This window comes from Chanodichthys erythropterus, chromosome 15 (genome assembly GCF_024489055.1).
Source record: "Chanodichthys erythropterus isolate Z2021 chromosome 15, ASM2448905v1, whole genome shotgun sequence".
Classification (NCBI taxonomy): Eukaryota; Metazoa; Chordata; class Actinopteri; order Cypriniformes; family Xenocyprididae; genus Chanodichthys; species Chanodichthys erythropterus.
The window spans coordinates 9632000-9653999 of NC_090235.1; the positions used below are offsets into that span (position 1 = coordinate 9632000).

Here is a 22000-nt window from a genome sequence, read left to right on the forward strand (position 1 = left end):
AAAGCATCAACAGTGGGCATGTGAGCATCAGAACTGGACCACGGAGCAATGGAAGAAGGTGGCCTGGTCTGAGGAATCACATTTTCTTTTACATCACGTGGATGGCTGTGTGAATGTGCGTCGCTTACCTGGGGAACACATGGCACCAGGATCAGTGTTGCCAAGTCTGCTGTTTTCCCACGGAATTACCCCTCAGAATTACCCCCCTGTAATTATTATTTTTTTTCAATTCTGGGTTTTATTTTTTTTTTCCAAAAAAAATGGGTGTTATCAGTTCTTGATTTCAGAACCACATTGAATAATCTCAGAACAGCTGACTGGAATTTAGTGCTACATTGTTTTATCATTTCATTTAATATCCCATCAGGTCCAGATGTTTTTTTTGTTTTTTTTAGGTTTAAGTGTTTTAAATTTTTTTTCTCGAGTTTCTTTACATTAATGGCAAAGTCTAATGAACTTTGGTTATCTTTAATTGGCAGTATTTAATTGCTAGTATTTCCAATTGTTTGTATGGATATTTGATTTTGTTACAATGTCTGTTTCTACTTTATTAAATAGTGTTTGGAATTTTTTTTTTTAAATTGCAACTTCATGGTTTTTTTTTCTTCAGGTTTTTCCTAATTGTCCCAAAATTGGTTTGTTTTGACTGACTTCTCAATTATTGTCAGTTGTTTTGGGGTATATTATGTTTTGTTTGGTTCTGAGTGTGTGTTTGTGTTGTTTTAGTGTATACAATGTGAGAATGTCTGAATAGCTTTATAAATTACACAATTTGTGCTGTCCGGGGGAGGGCTCCTAGCTCGGAATTTTGACCCGAACCCAGAGTACTCCCCCCTGATGTAGACAGAACTAGAAGTAAGGAGATGAGGTGGTGGAGGGATGCTGATAAACTGTCAAAAAACAGAGGTATGTCTGCAGCATATATACCGCTTGTTGTTGGTTGATTAGCTGAATGCTTTCCACTTGTGCTAATTAGGTTAATTATCTGCAACTGCTCCTCCCAAACTTCATTAACAAAACATAATATGAAATAGTGTATTATTTAAAAAAAAAAAAAAATTATATATATATAATTTGAATAGAACAAATTTGTCTTGGAATTTTTACGCACTTCTGAATTATTCTACTTTCTTATGGTAAACTTTGACATGGTACCATGGTAATACCATGTGTTTTGTTGTTTTTTTGGAAACTACCAAGATCATAATCTTTTTTTCTTTTTACTTTTTTTTTTAGGTACCTTGAAGTTGTTGGTGAGGTGCTGGTTAACAGGCACAATGAAAATGATCAATTCAAAGTCTTTATTTAAAAACAAGTCCATGGAAATGAAACTAAATACAAAAAGGATGACAGAAGTAGGCTACCATGTACATACCGTGGTATATGACTGTGATAATCATACAGTACTATGATATATATCAAGGTATTACCATCTGATATACCACAGTAATATTACAGAACATTTTTTATTGAGATGATAGAGAGCCTTGATACAACAATTGATCCAAGGTTACTAGTTTAGTTTATTTAGATGTAAACATTATAGGCAATTTCACTTTGTCAGGTAGGGGGAAATGGCATGAGTAGTTATGAAATGTTGAAAAACAATTTGTTGAACTTACTAAAACGAGCATTAAAATAAAAATTGAAAAAAACGAATGATTAACAAATGCATCTTTCATCCTTTGAACAGCAGCACATGTTTTCATATTTGCAATTACAAAAATAATCATCTTTATCACATTGGGGTGTAAATTCATTTAGTGTATTTGACAGGTGTGATGATCAGTGGAGTTGAGTTTTTACCTCCATCATTAAATTCTGGGCTAAAATATGGATAGAGTTTGTCAGTGAAAGCCTGACCAGTGAAAGAGTAGATATGAGAGCTGGACTCCACATCATAAAAGGAGACCAGACCCTCCTCATAATCCACAAACACACCGACCCGCTGCGGCTTCACTCTCAGAGGCAGAGGGACAGGAGGACCAGTACAGGATTCATATTCATTTTCATTCATCAGAGCCACAGTCCAGAATCCATCCTCAGGACACAGTGTGATCAATCCCTTCCTGTCAATGGATTCTCTGGCCACTCCTAAGGTCCATTCAGTCTTTCCCTTCACCTGCACCTCAAAATAAAATCTCCCTGAGGAGAATCCCTCCTTTCCCAGGACATCTACACACGTATCAAATCTCTCTGGGTTGTCTGGAAGTTTCTGTCTTTTGTCTCCACATGTCACTTGTTTTCCATCATCAGACAGGATGAGTTTAGGATGAGCTGTATCAGGATCCAGAGTCACATCCACTGAGAAAACAGAGAATATGAATCACAATTTTACAATACAGATACTTTGTGATGATGTTTTTAATATTTAATCAGTGTTTAATCATCCTGTAGGTCAGTAATGAAGCTGTGAGAATATGAATGTAATCTAGTGTAGTTCAGACACACACTGTACCTTCATACTGCTGCATCCTCTTCAGATCTGTAGAGACTAATGACAATAAAAACAAATCATCAGATCTTTGAGATGCATTTATATATGAAAATTATAGACAAGATTTAAAGTTATATTTAAAGAATTGTGTACATGTTTTATCTGATCAATGTGTCTCTACTGATATTTAGATGATCAAAGCAGATGATCATTTTGCTTTGAGTTTGAGCTCTGAATATTCTTCTTTATAAAAAATGAAATTGTTTTATGCAGGTTATTTTTTGACTAACAATGTTAATTCAATTTTGAAGTAGATTAGTGCTGATTATGCAGCAAATACAATAAAAAAAAAAAAAGACAGACATTTCACACACAAATCCATCTTCTCAGGAAGAATACATTCGCTATGATATAACGCTATAAAATGATATTGAATATTATAGCGAATTATATATATAATTTAACATTTATGATTACAATAACTTGCATATGTTCTGACCAATGTTTAAACTCATTGCACATGATCATTTTGTAATTGGATTATGTTATCATAGATCACAATGCAAGTTTCAATATTCACAGAATTCAATCCCTTAAAGAACGTACCAGTTAGAGTGAGTTTCTCCTGTATAGTGTCCTGCAGTCGAGTCAGAGCTCTCCTCAGAGTCTCCAGACTCTCATCAGTCTTCACACTGATCTCAGACCAGTTCCTGGTGTTTCTAGAGCTGCACAGGGATGAGTAAATCTACAGCAGGAGAGAGGAGAAATCCTTCATCATGGGGAGTGTTATGGTGTCATATACTGCATTATCATTGATCAGAGAGATGTTGACTGACCTGTAGGAGGTGGAGGTGATCTTCAGTGTGTGAGAGCTGCTCCAGCTCAGTGTTTCTCATCTTTAGCTCAGTGATCTCCTGCTCCAGCTCTTCAATGAGCTCTTCCTCCTGTTTCTCTGCTGCTTTCTGCTGCTCCTCCATCATCTCCAGCAGTTCAGTCTGACATCTCTCAATGGAGCGGATGAGATCAGTGAAGAGCTCGACACGGGCTGCTTTCTCCTCCTCTGTGTTTTTCTGCTCAACCAGGACAATCAACACATTATTAGTCGTGTTTACTAAGACAAGAACCACATTACTACTGCTCATAATTGATAAATGTTTTAAGGGGTTTTCAAAATCTCTCAACCGAAGAATTAAACTTCATCCTGTACCGTTTGCACTGAATGATTCCTCAAATCATGTGTCTTATTGATGAGAAATGTGTTATTACTTCACTAAGTGATCAGGTAATCACAGACATGTCGATATTTAGAGCAACAACACTGTGTGATATTACTTTTATACAACAACTTAATAAAGAAGTTACTATAAAATAACTTACATTTTAGAGAAATTACTGTCAGTTACCTTGTCTGCATTTACTTAGACCACTGGAAAGAGTTTCAAATAAGTTGCACTAGTGGTGAATGAATCAGTTTTTGAACAAATCATTAGAGCGAATGAATCAAAATCAATGACTCGCTCATTAAGAGTGGTAAAAATAGTATAAAGTCCCAGTGCTGGCAGACTGTGTATCAGGAACCCCAGAGAACCGGAACTAAATGATGTATAATAGACATTTAAATTATACATATTTAATTATTTTAAACTCACTTTTCTGACTTCTGTTGAGTGTTTAACTTCTTGAATCTTCTTGATTCTGTCCTGGATCATCTGCTGCAGATCTTTTTGTGTCTTCTTCAGTTGAGTCTATAGATAGAGAATGCACAATGTTTTCATAACGGATTCATTTATATCAAAGAACATGTGACTCCTCATTATAAGAGCCCTTAAAATCAACTTGTCAGTAACTTCTACCTTCTTCTCTTCACTCTCCTCTTCTAAAGAAACAGTGTTGTGGTTCTTGTGGTCTGTTACACCACACACTAGACACACACATGTCTGATCATCTCTACAGAACAGCTCCAGAGGTCTCTCGTGTTTCTGACATATATAGTCCTCCAGATTCCTCACAGGATTGATCAGTTTGTGTTTCTTTAAACCTGCCACTCTCAAATGAGGCTCCAGGTGAGTTTCACAGTAAGAGCTCTGACACACCAGACACGACTTCAGAGCTTTCAGCTTTCTTTCCTCACAGAAGTCACACAGAACTTCAGGTTTTTTCAGAACTTCAGGTTTTTTCTTAGGACTTTTCTTTTTATAGTGATCTACAAGCTCTCGGAGTGTGGTATTAATCTTGAGATCAGGTCTGATCTTGAATGTTTCTGTACAATATGGACATTTGCAGGTCTGGCTGTTGTCCCAGTGTTTATTCAGACAGATCTTGCAGAAGTTGTGTCCACATGGAGTGCTGACTGGATCAGTGAACACGTCCAGACATATGGAGCACTGAAGATCCTCAGTCAGTGGACCGCTGGAGGATGACATCACTGGAAAGAGAAATGATGAAGATAAAATCACCTACACTGCTAGTCTGAATGTGGTCATGTGCTGTTCGTTTAGGGTGTACTGTACACTCAGAATGTTTGGGGTCTCCCCAGACCCAACACAGTAAGATGAGATTTTGTAACAAAATAATGCAATTTTTCTTTAAACAAACATAATATCACTCACTTACGTTAGTGGAAAATTGCTGCCAACTGCTGGACAACAAACACTTATAACAACATTAAATTTCAGTGTGTATGCGAGCAAGAGCGTTCCACATTGTGGATGTTTTATAATGTTGCCACTTCATTTCTGTATTTGTGTTCTGCATTGTGGCTGATTTATTGAATTTATTTGACAAATTAAGAACATTTATTGATTTTAATCGACCCCCATTCATTTTCAATGTGGGGTCTGAACATCCTGAGAGGTACTTTTTTTTTGTCACATGAACATACACCAAATATCACTTATGTTTGTAGATATAGCATGTGCCCACAAAAGTCACCAAGTCTCGTACACACTGGGGCACTTATCGCCAGCGTTTTTCGAGATGTTTTTCGTGTTAATACCCAAGTGATTTTCACTGGAGATGCGCCGAGTGAACGTGCAAATTCACTCACTGACAGTATATGGCGCTTGTTCTTAGTGCAAGTGAACGGTAGTGCAAATAAACATTTATGAAATTAATACAATTAAAGAATATAAAAATACTCATATAAAATGGCATATATGGCATATGACATGAGGAGATGGTAGTCAGGTATGGTAGGGAAAATAAGTCACAGTGACAGCAGTGCAAGTGAATGATATAGTGAAAATAAATATTTATGAAATAGACATTCTCAACTATATTTCTTGAATGTAAAAAAAACAACAACAAAAACAAATACAGAAATAGAATGGCATATAATACACATCTATTGGTGTGGTCAAGAACTGGCAGAGCACCCATAGTTTGTAGGGGTCTTCGTCTACTTCCTCTTTGTCGTCTTGGTATCAATGTGTGCTCAGCAAGACCGTTTTGCGCTTGAGCGCCACCAAATCATGGCTGTTTCTCAATTCCAAGAATGCAGAGAACGGACTCACGTTCTCATAGAGTCCGGTCTTGCCCGGCGACCTTGAAAGAACAAACTCGGAAGGACGCGAAGACACAGAATGCATCATTTGAGAATTGAGATGTGCTGTGATCTTGTTGCTCAGCTGACCTTCCCAGCATAGTAGCAGCTACAATAAATGCAACATAACTTCACAAGCAAATGGCATAACCTATTAAAAGATTTCTTTCATATTATTATAGATTGTTTTCATATAATTTTATAACTTTTATTTTACCGCATGTATATGAAAATAAGTAGCCTTTGTGTTATCATATGCTTTGTCAATGTTAAGATTTTTTTATATTCCAATAAAAATACTGCAGGCTTTCTTCAGGTTATCACTTTATTAAAATTAAGTAAAACAAACGGACAAATGTTTACTTTCCCGCGACAAGCTCGCATATACGTGACGGCTCGTGAATCTCATAAGCGAGAACGATAATTTTAAAGCTTGCAGGCTTCCGTACGTCAACCACCCGCATCGTCTTCTGGGATTTTTAACGGTTCGATTCTCTCAAGTTTGCATTTGATGCATCCTCAATATCAAGAACACATCCGGGTACTTTAATGCGTCCTCTGTTCTTGCATTCTTGAGTATTGGAACTAAACTTCGACGGTTGATGATAATAATAATAATAATAATAATAATAATAATAATAATAATAATAATAATAATAATAATAATAATAATAATAATAAGTTTTATTTATATAGCGCCTTTCCAGAGCTCAAGGATGCTTTACAGTGAACAATTAACAGGGAAGAGATAATATAAGTAGACAATGATGAGAAACAATAATGGATACAGAAAAATAGAGTCAAGTACAAAATTACAAAACAGGACTTAAGAGACATAACATTCAGAGAAATAATAGTAATAATGCAGAGTAATCAATTAATCAAATCAGGGGTATAACATTCAGAAAATAGGTGAGTTTTGAGTAATGATTTAAATTCAGAGATATTATTGACACAACAGAGTGAGCGTGGGAGAGAATTCCAGAGTTTGGGTGCAATAACACTGAATGATCTGCCCCCCATTGAAGAGAGGCGATGCCGAGGGACAACGAGAAGGCCAGAGTCAGAGGAACGTAGTGAGCGAGTTGGAGTATAGGGGACGAGCATATTACAGAGATAAGGGGGAGCCAAACCATGCAAAGATTTAAAAATGAGCAGAAGAATTTTGAATTTAATACGGTAGGCAACTGGAAGCCAGTAGAGATCATACAGAATTGGGGTGATGTGAGCAGAACACTTGGTGTGGGTGAGTATTCTAGCAGCAGAGTTTTGAATGTATTGTAATCTGGAAATGGAGCTGGCAGGTAGACCAATGAAGAGGGCATTACAGTAATCAAGGCGTGATGAGACAAATGCATGGATGACAGTTTTGGCATCTTTGGTACTGATGAAGGGACGGAGTTGGGCAATGCGACGTAGGTGAAAGAATGCAGATTTGGTTATAGAGGAAATATGAGACTGAAAGGAAAGGGTGGAGTCAATGATTACACCTAAATTTTTAACAGTATTGGATGTTTTGATATGAGAACCATCTATTTCACAGGTGAGATTTGTAGAAATATGGCTAGTAAGTGAGAGAATTCCAATGAAAATCTCAGTTTTGGCCATGTTGAGTTTTAGAAAATTTGAATTAAGCCAATTTTTTATTTCTTTAACACAAGCAGAGATTTTGTCTGTTTGGGGAGGTGGAGTAGGTGTGCAGATTGAGTATAATTGAATGTCATCAGCGTAAAAATGATAGTTAAGACCATGACGTTGTAAAATCTGACCAAGTGGTATGATGTAAATTATGAATAATAACGGCCCAAGAACAGATCCCTGGGGAACACCTCTCTTCAGGGGGACAGTCGGTGATCGAAAATCCTTAACTGAGATGTAAAATTGTCTGTCAGAGAGATAGGAAGAAAACCAAGAAAGAGCAGAACCAGAAATACCCAAATCAGAGAGACGAGAAACAAGTAATTCATGGGAGACTGTGTCAAATGCAGAGCTGAGATCAAGTAGCAGAAGTATAGACAGAAAACCAGAATCAGCAGTAAGCAGTAGATCATTCACAACCTTTATAAGTGTAGTTTCGGTACTATGGAGGGGGCGAAAACCAGATTGAAAGGGATCGAAGAGATTATTTTCAACTAGAAAAGACTGGAGTTGGGAGGCAACAGTGCTTTCCAGTAATTTTGCTATGAAGGGTAAATTTGAAATAGGACGGTAATTAGATAGAACAGAGGGGTCGAGGCTGGGTTTCTTGAGAACAGGGGTAACTGCAGCAGTTTTGAGTGGTAGAGGAAATGAAGCAGAGGTAAGAGATGTATTGATGAAGTGAGAGATAGGTGCAGAGATGGAAGAATGGCAAAGTTTCAGGAGAGAAGTAGGAGCAGGATCAAGTTGACAGGAAGAAGAGTTGGATTTCAAGATTAACTTAGAGACAGAAGATGGGGTTGTCAAAGAAAAACAAGACAGAGTTTGACTGGATAGATTTGGTGGATAGTTGAGCTTTGTATCAGTAGAGAAGCATTGGTGGACGGCATCTGTCTTTTCAAGCAAATAGTCCAGAAAAGAACAGCAAAGCTCATTAGAAGATAGGGAATATTGAGGTGGAGGTTTAGTGAGCTTATTTATTGTATTGAATAATGCTTTTGGCCAGTTACTTGATTTATTAATTGTGGCAGAGACAAAACTAGAGCGAGCTGAGATAAGAGCAGATTTGTATATTTTGAGATGATCGAGAAAGGCTAAATAATGTACAGTAAGACCGGTTTTTCTATAGAGACGCTCAAGCCGTTGTTGTGTTATATCAAGAAAATGCAATTACCCTGCCTCCATGTTAAGATTTTGGATGTCTGTTGCTACACATTCGGCCAATGTATTAAATATTAGGCATTGCTTACAATATTATTGTTATTTATATTTGTTTGTTTCTAAGAAATGCATTATACTGTATGGCCAGAAATGTACAGTTATTGTTAGATATGTGTGTGTGCCTGTCCATGAGAAGGAGGAGCAGAACTGGACTGCAGCACACAGAAGTGTGTGTGGTTCTATGTGTGTGTGCTCAAGGACACAGAGAACTGTGGTTCTACTCCTAGAACCTTATAAGGACATCAGCCATCTTGGCTGAGTTTACTGGAGTTCAAGGACACAAAAGCCAGACAGCTTGCACCTGCGAGGCCTTGAGAAGTGTCTGGAAACTTTGGGAAAGTTACAACGTACGTCACTCAAGAACCAAACGTCTGCAATAAACAACACAAGTCTAAAAGACTGATGAGTTGATTGCCTCTTCGGATACTGATACGTCAGTACCCCCGAAGCCTAGAAGCCCAGAGCTGAGGACAAGAAACCCCAAGCTGAAGATGGGAAGCCCAGAGTTGACTACACCTTTGACTCAAGAGTGATTACTGTATTTTATACTTTAATGATGAAGTTTTATTTGCCTTTACTTTTTGTTTATTATAAAAAGAAAAGTAACCAATTAAAAGAAATTTAATTGATTACAAAAGCTGCCTACCTTAGCTTGATTTATAGTGTTTTAAAGGGATAGTTCACCCAAAAATGAAAATTTGATGTTTATCTGCTTACCCCCAGTGCATCCAAGATGTAGGTGTCTTTGTTTCTTCAGTAGAACACAAATGATGATTTTAACTCCAACCGTTGCCGTCTATCAGTGGTATAACGCAAGTCAGCGGGAACTTGGACTATAAGAGTAAATAAAACACGATAGACAAATCCAAATTAAACCCTGCGGCTCGTGACGACACATTGATGTCCTAAGACACGAAACCATCGGTTTGTGCGAGAAACCGAACAGTATTTATATCATTTTTTACCTCTAATACACCACTATGTCCAACGGCATTCATCACTCGATTCGTTTGGTCTGATCACGCTCTGTGGCAGCGGCAGTGATGTCTCGCGCATATACTTCAATGAGAGCGAGACATCACTGCCGCTGTCAGAGCGCGATCAGACCAAACGAATCGAAACAAAGTCACCTACATCTTGGATGCACTGGGGGTAAGCAGATAAACATCAAATTTTCATTTTTGGGTGAACTATCCCTTTAAGACTTTGAACAAGAACATACCACAGAGGAATCTTCTGACCAAATTGTAAGTAATTTAAAATGCTTATAATTTAGGCCAGACTCGACTTACTTTACCTAACCTGAGAATAATAAATAATAAGGTTAAAAGGTGTTAAGATCAAAATACACACCGCAAAACACCGTCTACCAGTAGCTTTGAGAATACGGAGCTCAGGGGTATACCAAGGAGAAGAGTGTGTGGAAGGGACATTTCTGGTCTTAATAGGAGCATGCTGCTATAAGATTTCAGAAATTATGGAGTGATAGTTAGATAATATCATGGAGGGAGAAGAAATATCAAAGACATCTGAGAGGTTTGAAGAAACAATAGAGGTACAGAATGATGCAGTATCAATAGCTTTCAGATTGCGGTATGAAATAACAGTTTTAAGGCATTTCTTACGCATAGGCAGACTTAAGCTAAAATCAAGAAGTTTGTGATCAGAGATACCAGTATCAGAAGAAGAGATGGAACAGATATCAACCCTTGATGTACATATCAGATCAAGGATATGACCACGAGTATGGTAGGAAAATGAACATGCCGAATCAGATTAAAACATTCAAAAACAGACATTAATTGATTAGTGTTAGAGCAAACAGTATCGACATGAATATTGAAGTCACCAAGCAGGAGAATGGGAAATGACAATGAACAGGCAAGGGTTAACAGTTCACTGAGTTCAGAAAAAAAGTTGGACAGGGCTTTAGGAGGACGATACAGCAGGATAATTATAAGAGAGTCAGCTTTTAATACCATATATTCAAATGAATTGGTATCATGAAAATGAAGTTGCGTGAGACGGAGATTGTCCCGGTAAATGACAGCGAGACCACCCCTTTTACTATGCAGACGAGGTCTGGACAGATATTGATATCCTTCAGGTGCGAGAAGATTCAGCTGCAGAAAATGATCCGGAACTTGCCAAGTTTCAGTGAGAAGAAAAATGTCGAGCTTATTGTCAGTGATAATTTAATTGAGATAAGGGGCTTTGTCCGATATTGATCGACAGTTCAGAAGCGCAAAATGACGATGCAGGGAATTCAAGTTAGCGGTACGTTGTTGGGCATCAGTGAGATAAATTAAAGAGCGATGTGTAGTATTGCCGGCGGGTACTTGTCTGGGCATGGACAACGATCTATGATTAGTCCAAATGCACGGAGGGGTATCAGGCTTAGAGCAATAGGTACTCCTGAAGACACGCCGCAAGCGGTGTATGTATCGAGGGCGCCGGAGAATCCCTAGACTCCGGCAGCATTCATACGTCACAGAATCGAGACGCGGGTGGCAGTTCAAGGCCCTTAGCTGCGATGGTAAATATCCAATATCCATTTTGGAAGTGAAAAAAATGAGACAGATAAGAGAAGAAAAAAGAAAAAGAAAAAGTTTTGCCCGAGGCATGTTAGTACTAAGCAAATGCGAGCCAATCACAGGCAAAAACCACGTTAGCCAGACCCTGAACGCCACTTCACCAAATACAGCAAACTAAATAGGAGATAACACACCCAGATAGCAATTGAATTTAAATGAACAGCGCAAGCGACTGAGAGAGCGGTGACTCACCCAACAGAAGAGCCGAACGTGGTGGGGACGTTAGCGGGAAGAGGGCTCGCAGCAGCCCGGCGGCGGCAAGCTCACGGACAACAGGAGTTTGAAAATGACAATTGTCCAGTTTAAAGATCAGGGCCCGTATGTATAAAACTATAAAACTCAGAAATGCTCTTAAGAATAGTCAAATAGTCAAAAGTTTTGACTTAAGTGTCAAAAAATTCTTAGTAAAGAGTAGGGGTTTTCTAAGAGTAAGATACTTTCATAAAGAAGCTAAAAGCAACTTTTAGTAAAGTGTAAGATGGATTCTTAAGTGCTATTTTTTTCTTCTTAAGCAATAGCTTTTCATTGTGCAAAATTATCACAAATTAGTATTGATGGTGTGGAATCTTTTTCTATTGATTTATGTCTCCTCATTTACAGTTAGAGCAATGATTTGTCATGAGTTCATCAACGGCTCCAACAACTCCAGGGAAGCCCACAGTCAACATAAAAGTGGCTTGCTTTTGCCGCATGGTTTGATGGTCAGTTGGAAAGTCAATGAACTGCCATAGAGTAGAGGCCAAATGTGATGTCCAGCCATATGAAAATTGACATCTTCAACCTTAATTCAACTTAATTAAACTTTTAAAAATGTGTTAAAAGATGTAAGCACATTGACTAGCACATTGACTAGCTGTGCTTGTTTACCATCATTGGTTGTGCATTCGCCTCACATGCCAGCAGCGATCGGACCAGGGTTCTAGACCAATTCAGAGCAGGGTGGCGCCACCCGAGGTTAGGATTGGAGTATTAGTTTTGGTGGCAGCGCAATGAAGAGAGGGGTGTGTTTGTTTGGGTTGATTTCAAATATCAACAGTGTTCAACAACGAATTTGAAAAATTGCATACATCACCTTTTAAATGTATTAAAATGCATTACACATATTAATTATTATTTAAGTAATATTTATTACATTTATTTAAAGTTATTACATTTCTTATTAGGTCAGTTACAAAAAGATTTGACAATCAAGTTTATATCATTTTATCAACTCCATGTCATCATATAACTCCAATACAGCATATCTTCATTGGAAAGCGTAGGCTATATCTCCTCTTCTTTGCTGTCATCTTGTTACTCTTAACTAGGTTAAGACACCTCTCCAGCTCTCTTAAATAATTTAAGAGCTAAGACCTAGTCTTGGCACTTAGGAACCTTTATGAATCACACTTATTCTTCAGTCTAAGAATAAGAGTAAAATTACGTCATTCTTAGAATTTTGTCACACTTAAGACTAAAATTTTACTCGTCGGCTGCAGAGCGGAACGTCGGCTTCATATCTGTAACATCTAATAAGGATCGGCCAGGCATAGGCGCGTGTCTTCAGTCAAAGCTCTATCTCCAGCTCGTTGGCTTTGGGTCGGATCACGACTGCAGGCCGATATGCCGCGCTTTTCTGCGCGTGACCATTCATCTCTGCAACCGACGAGAGAAATGGCGACTCCGGCGACATCTGTGCATGGTTTTCAGGTAAGTTTTCACTTTAAGTAAATTAGAAAAATCTTTTTATAATTCTGTGACACTTAAAAGTTACTGGCACTCTGTTTACTACAGGCAGTTTGTAATCTCAATTTCTCGGAGGCGAAGGGCAGATGAGCAGCGGAATGCGAGGTTAGCCCAGCTTGTTTGGTTCAGAAAAGTTTTTGTAAGTAGCCAAATTATCTGAACATATCCCGTCCTCTGCAAAATAAACGGATCAAGTCATTAAACTGGTAATGTTAGATGTTTAAAATGCTGCGTGACTTTGACTTTGAACGTTCAAACACTGGAGAAGGTAACTGTAAGGTACCCATGGTAAGGTAACAGTGAACCGCAGTAACGGACAAGCTGCAAAATCTCCGTCTCTCGCTGTTGCTTTCTCTGCTTTCGGGTGAGTTTAGTCCCTAAAATCACATAAATAATATAAAACTGTTCTGGATACGTTTCTTACCTGTAATTGACACGCTTCTGTCGAATATCTACTTTATTGAAATAGTTTATTTTCTTCGAAAAAGTCCGTTAGCATAACCGTTTTCAGTTTGGCTAATGTACTGAGCTCTTATGAAAGTTTGCGTTTTTAATCACATCTTTATGTTCAGAAGAGAGGCTTTGATAGTTTTGCTAAGGTTTTGTTGGTAATCTGTCAATGGGTAATTGAAAGTGAGCTAATTTATATAAACTGCTATATGACATCACTTACAGGAAGCGCGAAAATCAAATGAAACGAAATGAAATGATCTCTCATGGTAAACAAATTACCTCGATTACATTTAATGTTTAATCATTTAATACCAATCACATTGAAGAAAAAATGTTCTGTGTTTTCAGGAGTGAACAAATCTACAACACCGGAGGAGGAAGAGCTGCTGACAGGAGTAACTTTAGGAAACTCAGGTGAACTGAGAAAGCTCATTAACTAACTTCATACGCATTTTTTCCACAAAGGGTAACACTTTAGTATGGGGATCAATTCTCACTTTAAACTAGAACTACCTTACGGACTATTAATAAGTAGTATATTAAGAGTTTGAGGCAAAAGTTAATAGTAAATATGTTTCCCATTCCAAAGTGTTGCCCCACAAAATATTTTACCTATATCACCATGCATGTTATTTTCTTTTGCAAAATAATTTTTTAATATTACAGTTTGTAAGGTTCTGACATCCAAACGTAAGTAACACAGATCAATATAAAATGAAGTAAGCCTAAAACAAATTTTGTTAATAAATTTTTGTTTATATATTCTGTTTATTCTACTTTCTCTTACCTGCATTTCACATTTGCTGTAGCTGGTTTGATTCTAATGAACCTGACATTATATAGGCTCTGTGATAAACTGTTTGTTATGTTTCTAGATTCTTCCATGCTGATGGCCTGCACTCCTGTCCAAGAAAATCTCAGGCTAAAAACCATATAACCAGTAAGCAAATCCTCAAACATACACTACTGTTCAAAAGTTTGGGGTCTGTAAGATTTTTTTTTGTTTTTGAAAAAAAAAAAAAAAAAAAAAAAAAATCACATTTTAAAATCATTAAAGGGTTAGTTCACCCAAAAATGAAAATAACGCCATTAATTACTCACCCTCATGTCCTTCCACACCCGCAAGATCTTCATTAATCTTCAGAACACAAATTAAGATATTTTTGTTGAAATCCGATGGCTCAGTGAGGCCTGCATAGCCAGCAATGACATTTCCTCTCTCAAGATCCATTAATGTACTAAAAACATATTTAAATCAGTTCATGTGAGTACAGTGGTTCAATATTAATATTATAAAGCGACGAGAATATTTTTGGTGTGCCAAAAAACAAAATAACGACTTGTATAGTGATGGCCGATTTCAAAACACTGATTCATAACACTCCAAAGCTTCCTGAAGCAGTGTATCGAATCATGATTCGGATCGTGTCAAACTGCTGAAATCACGTGACTTTGTCGCTTCGAACCGCTGATTCGATACGCTGATTCATAACGCTCCGATGCTTCCTGAAGCAGTGTTTTGAAATCCGCCATCACTATATAAGTCGTTATTTTGTTTTTTGGCACACCAAAAATATTCTAGTGGCTTTATAATATTAATATTGAACCACTGTACTCACATGAACTGATTTAAATATGTTTTTAGTACATTAATGGATCTTGAGAGAGGAAATGTCATTGCTGGCTATGCAGGCCTCACAGAGCCATCGGATTTCAACAAAAATATCTTAATTTGTGTTCAGAAGATGAATGAAGGTCTTACGGGTGTGGAACGACATGAGGGTGAGTAATTAATGACATTCTTTTTATTTTTGGATGAACTAACCCTTTAACCCCTGGTTGTTTCAGTGAGAGTGTCTGTGAAAAAATCCTTTAGCATAAAATAATCAGCGAAATGAGATGAGGTGACAAATAATGTTTTAGTGGTTGTAGTTATGATAAACTATTATGATAACAGGATGTTATGGTCATTAATATATTTTCTCTAGGTCTTTTTTTAGTTATTTATTTATATGTATTTTTTACTGATACATTCTTAAATACGTTTTACTAAATATTTGGTAACTCTTTACAAGAAGTTTCATTTGTTAAACATTAGTTGATGTATTAACTAACATGAACTAACTATGAGCAATACATTTGTTGCTGTATTTACTAATTTTTGTTAATGTTAGTTAATGAAAATACAGTTGTTCATTGTTTGTTCATGTTAGTTCACAGTGCTTTAACTGTTTTAACAAGTTTTAGTTACATGTTAACAAGATTTTAATAATGTATTAGTATCTAATGTTAACTAATGGACCTTATTGTAAAGTGTTACCAAATACTTAAATACTTTAAATGCTGACTGGTTCAGGGGGTCGACAGCTTTAGGCCTCTAAAATGTTTAAATTAAAATCACCAATACAATATCAGGGGGTAAAGATGTCATTAGAGTTCTTACAATTATGGCTGTGCTCTGGTTACCAGATGAGATGTGATCCCCAGCGTTTGGCGCTGAGATTCTTCAGGATGTGGCCTTGATGCCGTGAAGATGGTGAGTTTCCCCAATAGCTGCCACTACCGAGATCAAGAGACTGATCACAACTTCAATCCGTATTAGTCTATTTTAATAGGTATATATGTTATGTGTCTTTTCTTTTTCATTACAGCCCATCACTGACAGGCTTTCCTGTGTAAACCATCATATTTATCCAAATGAGGTTTGTAAATGCATGAATTCTTTATATTTTACATTAATCATTAATTTTGAATAAAAATTACTTGTAGGAGAAAATGTGACAAGGCCTCTCACAAAATGCCATATTAAAGGAATATTCAGAGTGCAAGTCAAAACTGCTTCTGTTGGGCAATATTATGCTACAAATATCGTCTATTGAGCTAAAGTTAAATTGAACCTGGAATGTTGATTTATGTTACCAGATGCGATACTTTGTAATGGGCATGTACAATGGATTTTGAACTCTACTATTTTTATTGCAGGGTCTCTGGGATCCCCAGCTGAAGGCATGAAAACATCAGATCTTGGCCTGGACAGATGTACCAACAGTACACCACACCGACCTCTGCTTTTGCATGGATGGCTGATTACTACCATGTTCTGTGAGGGTATTACTATAGCAAAACTGAGCACCTGTGACACTGGGATTTCTAGTTGTAAAGAATAATCATATCTAATAGACGTTGCAAACTTTTCCCTCTCTTTTTCTCTTACAAACAACACAACAGTTAAACCTTTTCAAATTCTTTTCTGGTGGTGCACAAGTCCTATTCTATGAAACAGAAATTAGGATATTCATATGCTCACATTTAAGCTGCGGACACATTACTTTGAGCATGCGAAATTTCTTCGGACACTGCAACTGGCGTGATATGACGTCTGCAGAGTCTTTTTATAAACATGAATTCAACATTTAACAAATAGTATATTCAAAATATAAAAATATACAGTCTACTCGACTTTACTACACTTTTTTTTTTAAATTTAGCCATTAGGTCACACCTTCTTGTAGCGATTTTGTACTCTTTACACATAGTCGTGTGATGTGAATTCACAGGTCAGAGTTCCAAACCAATTTTTTTGCATGAGCTTGTGTTTCTGGTCTCCCGCATTTGTCTGCATATGAATGGAGGTCAGTGGAATGAAAAGCGTAGTGTGACCGCACCTTATTCTGCAGTTGCAGCACACCTGTATCAAAAGTGTGAAGTATGCGAGATCTCACATATGACATATCAGTATGTGACATCCCACTCAAACATGTGCTCTATGCAGTGATAAACATTTTCTTGTCATTATTATTATTAATCAATCAGTAATCAACACAGCACCACCCCAAAATTGCCTTGCACTGTAGAATTATGGTTTTGGCAAGAAATGAAAAGAAGCCAATAATTTATTATAAATGCTACTATTTTACAATTAATATTTAAGACTATGTTAGAGAGGGATAGAAGTCATTTTTATGGATGATAGGATTTTTTTCATTACAGGTCATTTATTTGAATGATCAGCAAAAATTTGAGCCTTTGAGAATAATTTGAATTCGTAGAATAAGATTAGTACAAATTTAACTGTTGTGGTTGTGAGAGAGAAAAGAAAAGAAAACTACAAGTTTGAAAATCCTAATACATTTTCTCAGTGACTTTACTGAAATATTCTCTACAGATTCCACTGTCACAGGAGCTCAGTTTTGCTACAATAATACTATATATTATACAGCACATGCATAATTTGAGACAATATCCTGATTAAATTTCCAGTCTCATTTTACCAATGACAAACCACGTCTATCTTATTAACTACTATTCATTTTGTGTATAATCAATATATAAACAAGTGATATTTAATTGTTAACAAGGGATTGGCTGGACCCTGCTGACCTAATCAGTATTTCTCGTCCAATGGTCATACTTTAATTTTCCGGTTTCTCTAGTATTGCATCCTTCTCATGGGCATTTAATGATTTTTCAGTTTGGGTTAAACCTCTTTTTTGACCCATAATATGTGTTTTTTTTTTAAAGTAATTAAAAATAGTTTTGTCTATGCTATTGAAATTGTGGGTTACATCTTTGTCACCTTTTTCACCCAAGGAGTTTACATTCCTGGCAATACAAGAGCGAGGAACTTACATTTTAATTACAAAGGAAAACCAATTCATCTGCTATATTCTTCTGTCCTCCGTTTTCAAGGGTAAGATTTCTTTATAAACCATCTACTCACCCATATGTCTTATTTTTGTGGAACACAAAAGGAGAGAGTCACAGTCTCAGTCACCATTAGAAGAGAAACTGTGATAGTGAATTATGACTGAGACTGTCAGTCTCTTGATGTTCTGCCTTACATTTCCTTTTGTGCTCCAATAAAAATAACATGTACAAAAGAACATGACCAGTTTTGTTCATGAGTAAATATTTAACTTGAGACTGTTAAGCCTGTAATTTTCATGTAATCCTCTGTATTTGAATGTAAATGCCTTCTCTATTAGTCATATTGACGGTTTGTATAGGAGGCTAAACATGCAGGCTATATGTAACTGTATTTTGTAAATATTAAAACAATGTTAACTGAATGTGATGTGTGATTATTACATAAGCATGCTCATTTATCTATTAGTATTAAGTATTTGAGATTTTTTAAAACGAAAATGTGTTAACTGTGTAAAACTTTAGCCCAACTGAAATCAGCATCGTTTCAGCATAAGGTAAGCAAACGATTCGCGTCGATTTTCCGTTAGTTTTGAATGGCGTGTGTGACGTTGGTCTTTGATGTCGTGAGAAACATCGATTCTAGGTTGATTGTGTGTCAATGTTCTATCGGTGTAGCCTGAAAGGTTCAGCCTAAATAAATAAAGGCCATATAAAGCCCCTGCACAGCGGCCAGTATTTACAGCTTTGCATCGTCCACGCATCGGCCAGAGAGCATTCGCGATCAGAGGCCGACGTCTCGGCGACATTTTCCCGATGAGCAAACGCTCCGTGAGCTACGTCCCGGCGATAGAACTTTGTCCATCGAGACAACATCGGCCCGACGTATGTGTGTTATCTGGGAAGCTAGGCTTTTGTTTTGAATAGGACTCTATCGACCTCTAGCAGACAGAAAATCTTACATATTGCACCTTTAACTGATATATTGTGTCCAAGTATGTATGAATTAGTGGTTTTAATCTTGATTTTCAGCTGCAGGTTTGTGTTTAGTCTGTCTGCAGTTAATTTCTTTAGCCTTTATGTCATGTGACAAAATGACAGAAACACCAAACTTTGCTTTGAAACCAAACAAATCACAAGTTTAATACTATTCTGATACCATTTCAGTACAGTAAACAACTAAAGCAGTTGGGTATTTGACAAATTGTTCAACTCATCCCAGTTTAACAAAAATACTAAACCTGAACAATTCCATTAGAAACCTGTTCAGCTCAATCGCTCTTATATTTCTATCATTACCTGTGAGTATCAGATGTGTTCACAAGACTCTTTGAACAGATCGATAAATAAATATTGTGTTGTTTAAAGAGGTTGATCGTTTGTTCATGTGTTCATATTCTTTCTGAACTACAGTGATGTCAGAGCTCCTCTTGTATTTACACATTTACATTTGTCTCTGTATTCAGTGTGTTGAGTTCATGTGTCTGTTTTCATGCGGGTATTCTAGAAAGCAAAGTTAACTTACCGTCACAAATACCCTTAACTCTCGGTTGATTAACCCAAACCTTGCTTACTCGAGGTATGCTGGTTCAAAAAATCCGTCTGGGAGTAAAGCCAACTCAGTGTATGTTCCCGTTTAAAACACAAGACATCCTCAACAGAGCGACGAATCGATGATTTACCATAACAAACGCCAAGAAAAAGCGCGCCATTCTACTTCCTTCTTCTTCTTTTGTTAAATGGCGATTTACATAGCCTACTTAGTACACATCGCCACATTTGGTGGTTGTGCAATCATTTTTTCAATCTTTTCGGTTAATGGCAAGGCAAGGCAATTTTATTTTGTATAGCACATTTCATACACAATGGTAATTCAAAGTGCTTTACATAAAAAAGAATAATAAAAATAGAACATAATAGAAATAACAGTAAAAGTCAGAATAACAAGATGACACATACAAGATATAAAATACATTAAAAATGAAATAAAAACAGGAAAAGGAATTAAAAGAATAAAAAGATAATACGTATAAAATAAAGTGCAAACAGTTCGGACATAGCACAGTGCTCAATCAGCAAATGCATAGATAAAAAGATGTGTTTTGAGTCTGGATTTGAATGTGGCTACTGTTGGAGCACACCTGATCTCTTCTGGAAGCTGGTTCCAGCTGCGGCTGGCGTAACAGCTAAAAGCAGACTCTCCCTGCTTTGAGTGAACCCTTGGTATTTCTAAATGACTTGATCCTGATGATCTGAGTGATCTGTTAGGTTTATTCTATGAGCATATCTGCAATGTATTGAGGTCCTAGACCATTGAGTGATTTATAAACAAGTAACAGTACTTTAAAGTCAATTCTAAATGCAACTGGAAGCCAGTGCAAGGACCTGAGGACTGGTGTGATGTGTTCATGTTTTCTGGTTCTGCTCAGAATCCTGGCAGCAGCGTTCTGTACGAGCTGCAGCTGTCTTATGGTCTTTTTGGGAAGACCAGTGAGGAGCCCATTACAATAATCCAGCCGGCTGGTGATGAAAGCATGAACAAGTTTCTCTAAGTCTTGACTGGAGACAAAGCATCTAATTCTTGCAATATTTTTGAGATGATAATATGCTGATTTAGTTATTGTCTTTACATGGCTACTGAAACTCAGGTCTGACTCCAAAATCACACCAAGATTCCTGACTTGATTTTTAGTTGTTTGACCCCTAGAGTGAAGGTACATGTTCACTTTGAGAACTTCATCTTTGTTTCCAAACGCAATGATTTCAGTTTTGTCTTTGTTTAACTGAAGGAAGTTTAGACACATCCAATTTTTAATTTCATCAATGCATTGGCACAGGGAGTCAATGGGGCTGTAGTCGTTAGGTGATAGGGCTAGGTAAATCTGGGTGTCATCTGCATAGCTGTGATATGCAATTTGGTTCTTTCTCATTATTTGGCTCAGTGGCAGCATATATAGGTTGAACAGGAGGGGTGCGAAAATTGAGCCCTCTCCTCAGACAGCACGCCAAATATGCATACTATTACGCATACTATTTATTATCTGATTATTTGTAAGTGTGTACTCGCGGAACACGTTTAAGAAGGAGCTGGGGGAGGAGGTGGGTTGCAAAGCAGCATGCAGTGGAAGCAGCCAAGCATGCAGTCCTCCGTCCTGGAGGGTACATAGCTACCTGCACCGTCACCGTCACTCTCCTGCTAAGACTCCAGGACGCCTGCCCTCCCTCCCTGGTTGTTCCATCTACAGCGCGAGGATACGCCTATTGGGAGGGGGGAGTAATGTCATGGTCACTATCTGTCTCACCATCCCTGAACTCCATTTCCCAAATTCCTCCTCCTGCACACTTGGTCACATTCTGCAATCACCTGCACCTGAAAGCCATCACCATTGTTACTACTTATCAGCACTCCCTTCATAAGCAGTCACCTTCCTCACCACAGTTGTCTGGTCTTGTCAACTTCTATGACAAGGTCCTCTTACCTGTTGTGCCTGCATTCACTCCTTGTTCCCCACAGCTCCAGATCTCCACCGTGTCCACGCTCCACTGTTCCCTCTGGATCCTCTGGAAAGGACAAATGGACAATCACTATCAGATAAGCCCCATATGACTTTCCCATTCCCTGCCTGCTTACCTGGACATTCTGCTCTTTTCACACTTTCCCGTTGTTGTTCAATAAACCTGTTGTTGCGTATATCACTTACCTCCGTGTCCCGTGTCTATCTGCTGACAACTACAGTGGGGAAAATA

At 37.5% G+C, this 22000-nt stretch overlaps 1 protein-coding gene across 1 annotated transcript; it reads right to left on the minus strand.

Moving 5' to 3' along the window:
* Positions 1–1326: 1326 nt before the first annotated feature.
* On the minus strand, positions 1327–19961 carry LOC137037129 (E3 ubiquitin-protein ligase TRIM39-like). Its single transcript, XM_067410950.1, has 7 exons — positions 19779–19961; positions 4291–4862; positions 4087–4182; positions 3274–3507; positions 3044–3182; positions 2459–2494; positions 1327–2304 (listed from the first exon to the last, which is right to left on the minus strand). Exons 2-7 carry the CDS (start codon positions 4858–4860, stop codon positions 1757–1759), a joined length of 1623 nt encoding a protein of 540 aa, XP_067267051.1. The 5' UTR covers positions 4861–4862; positions 19779–19961; the 3' UTR covers positions 1327–1756.
* Positions 19962–22000: the final 2039 nt, after the last annotated feature.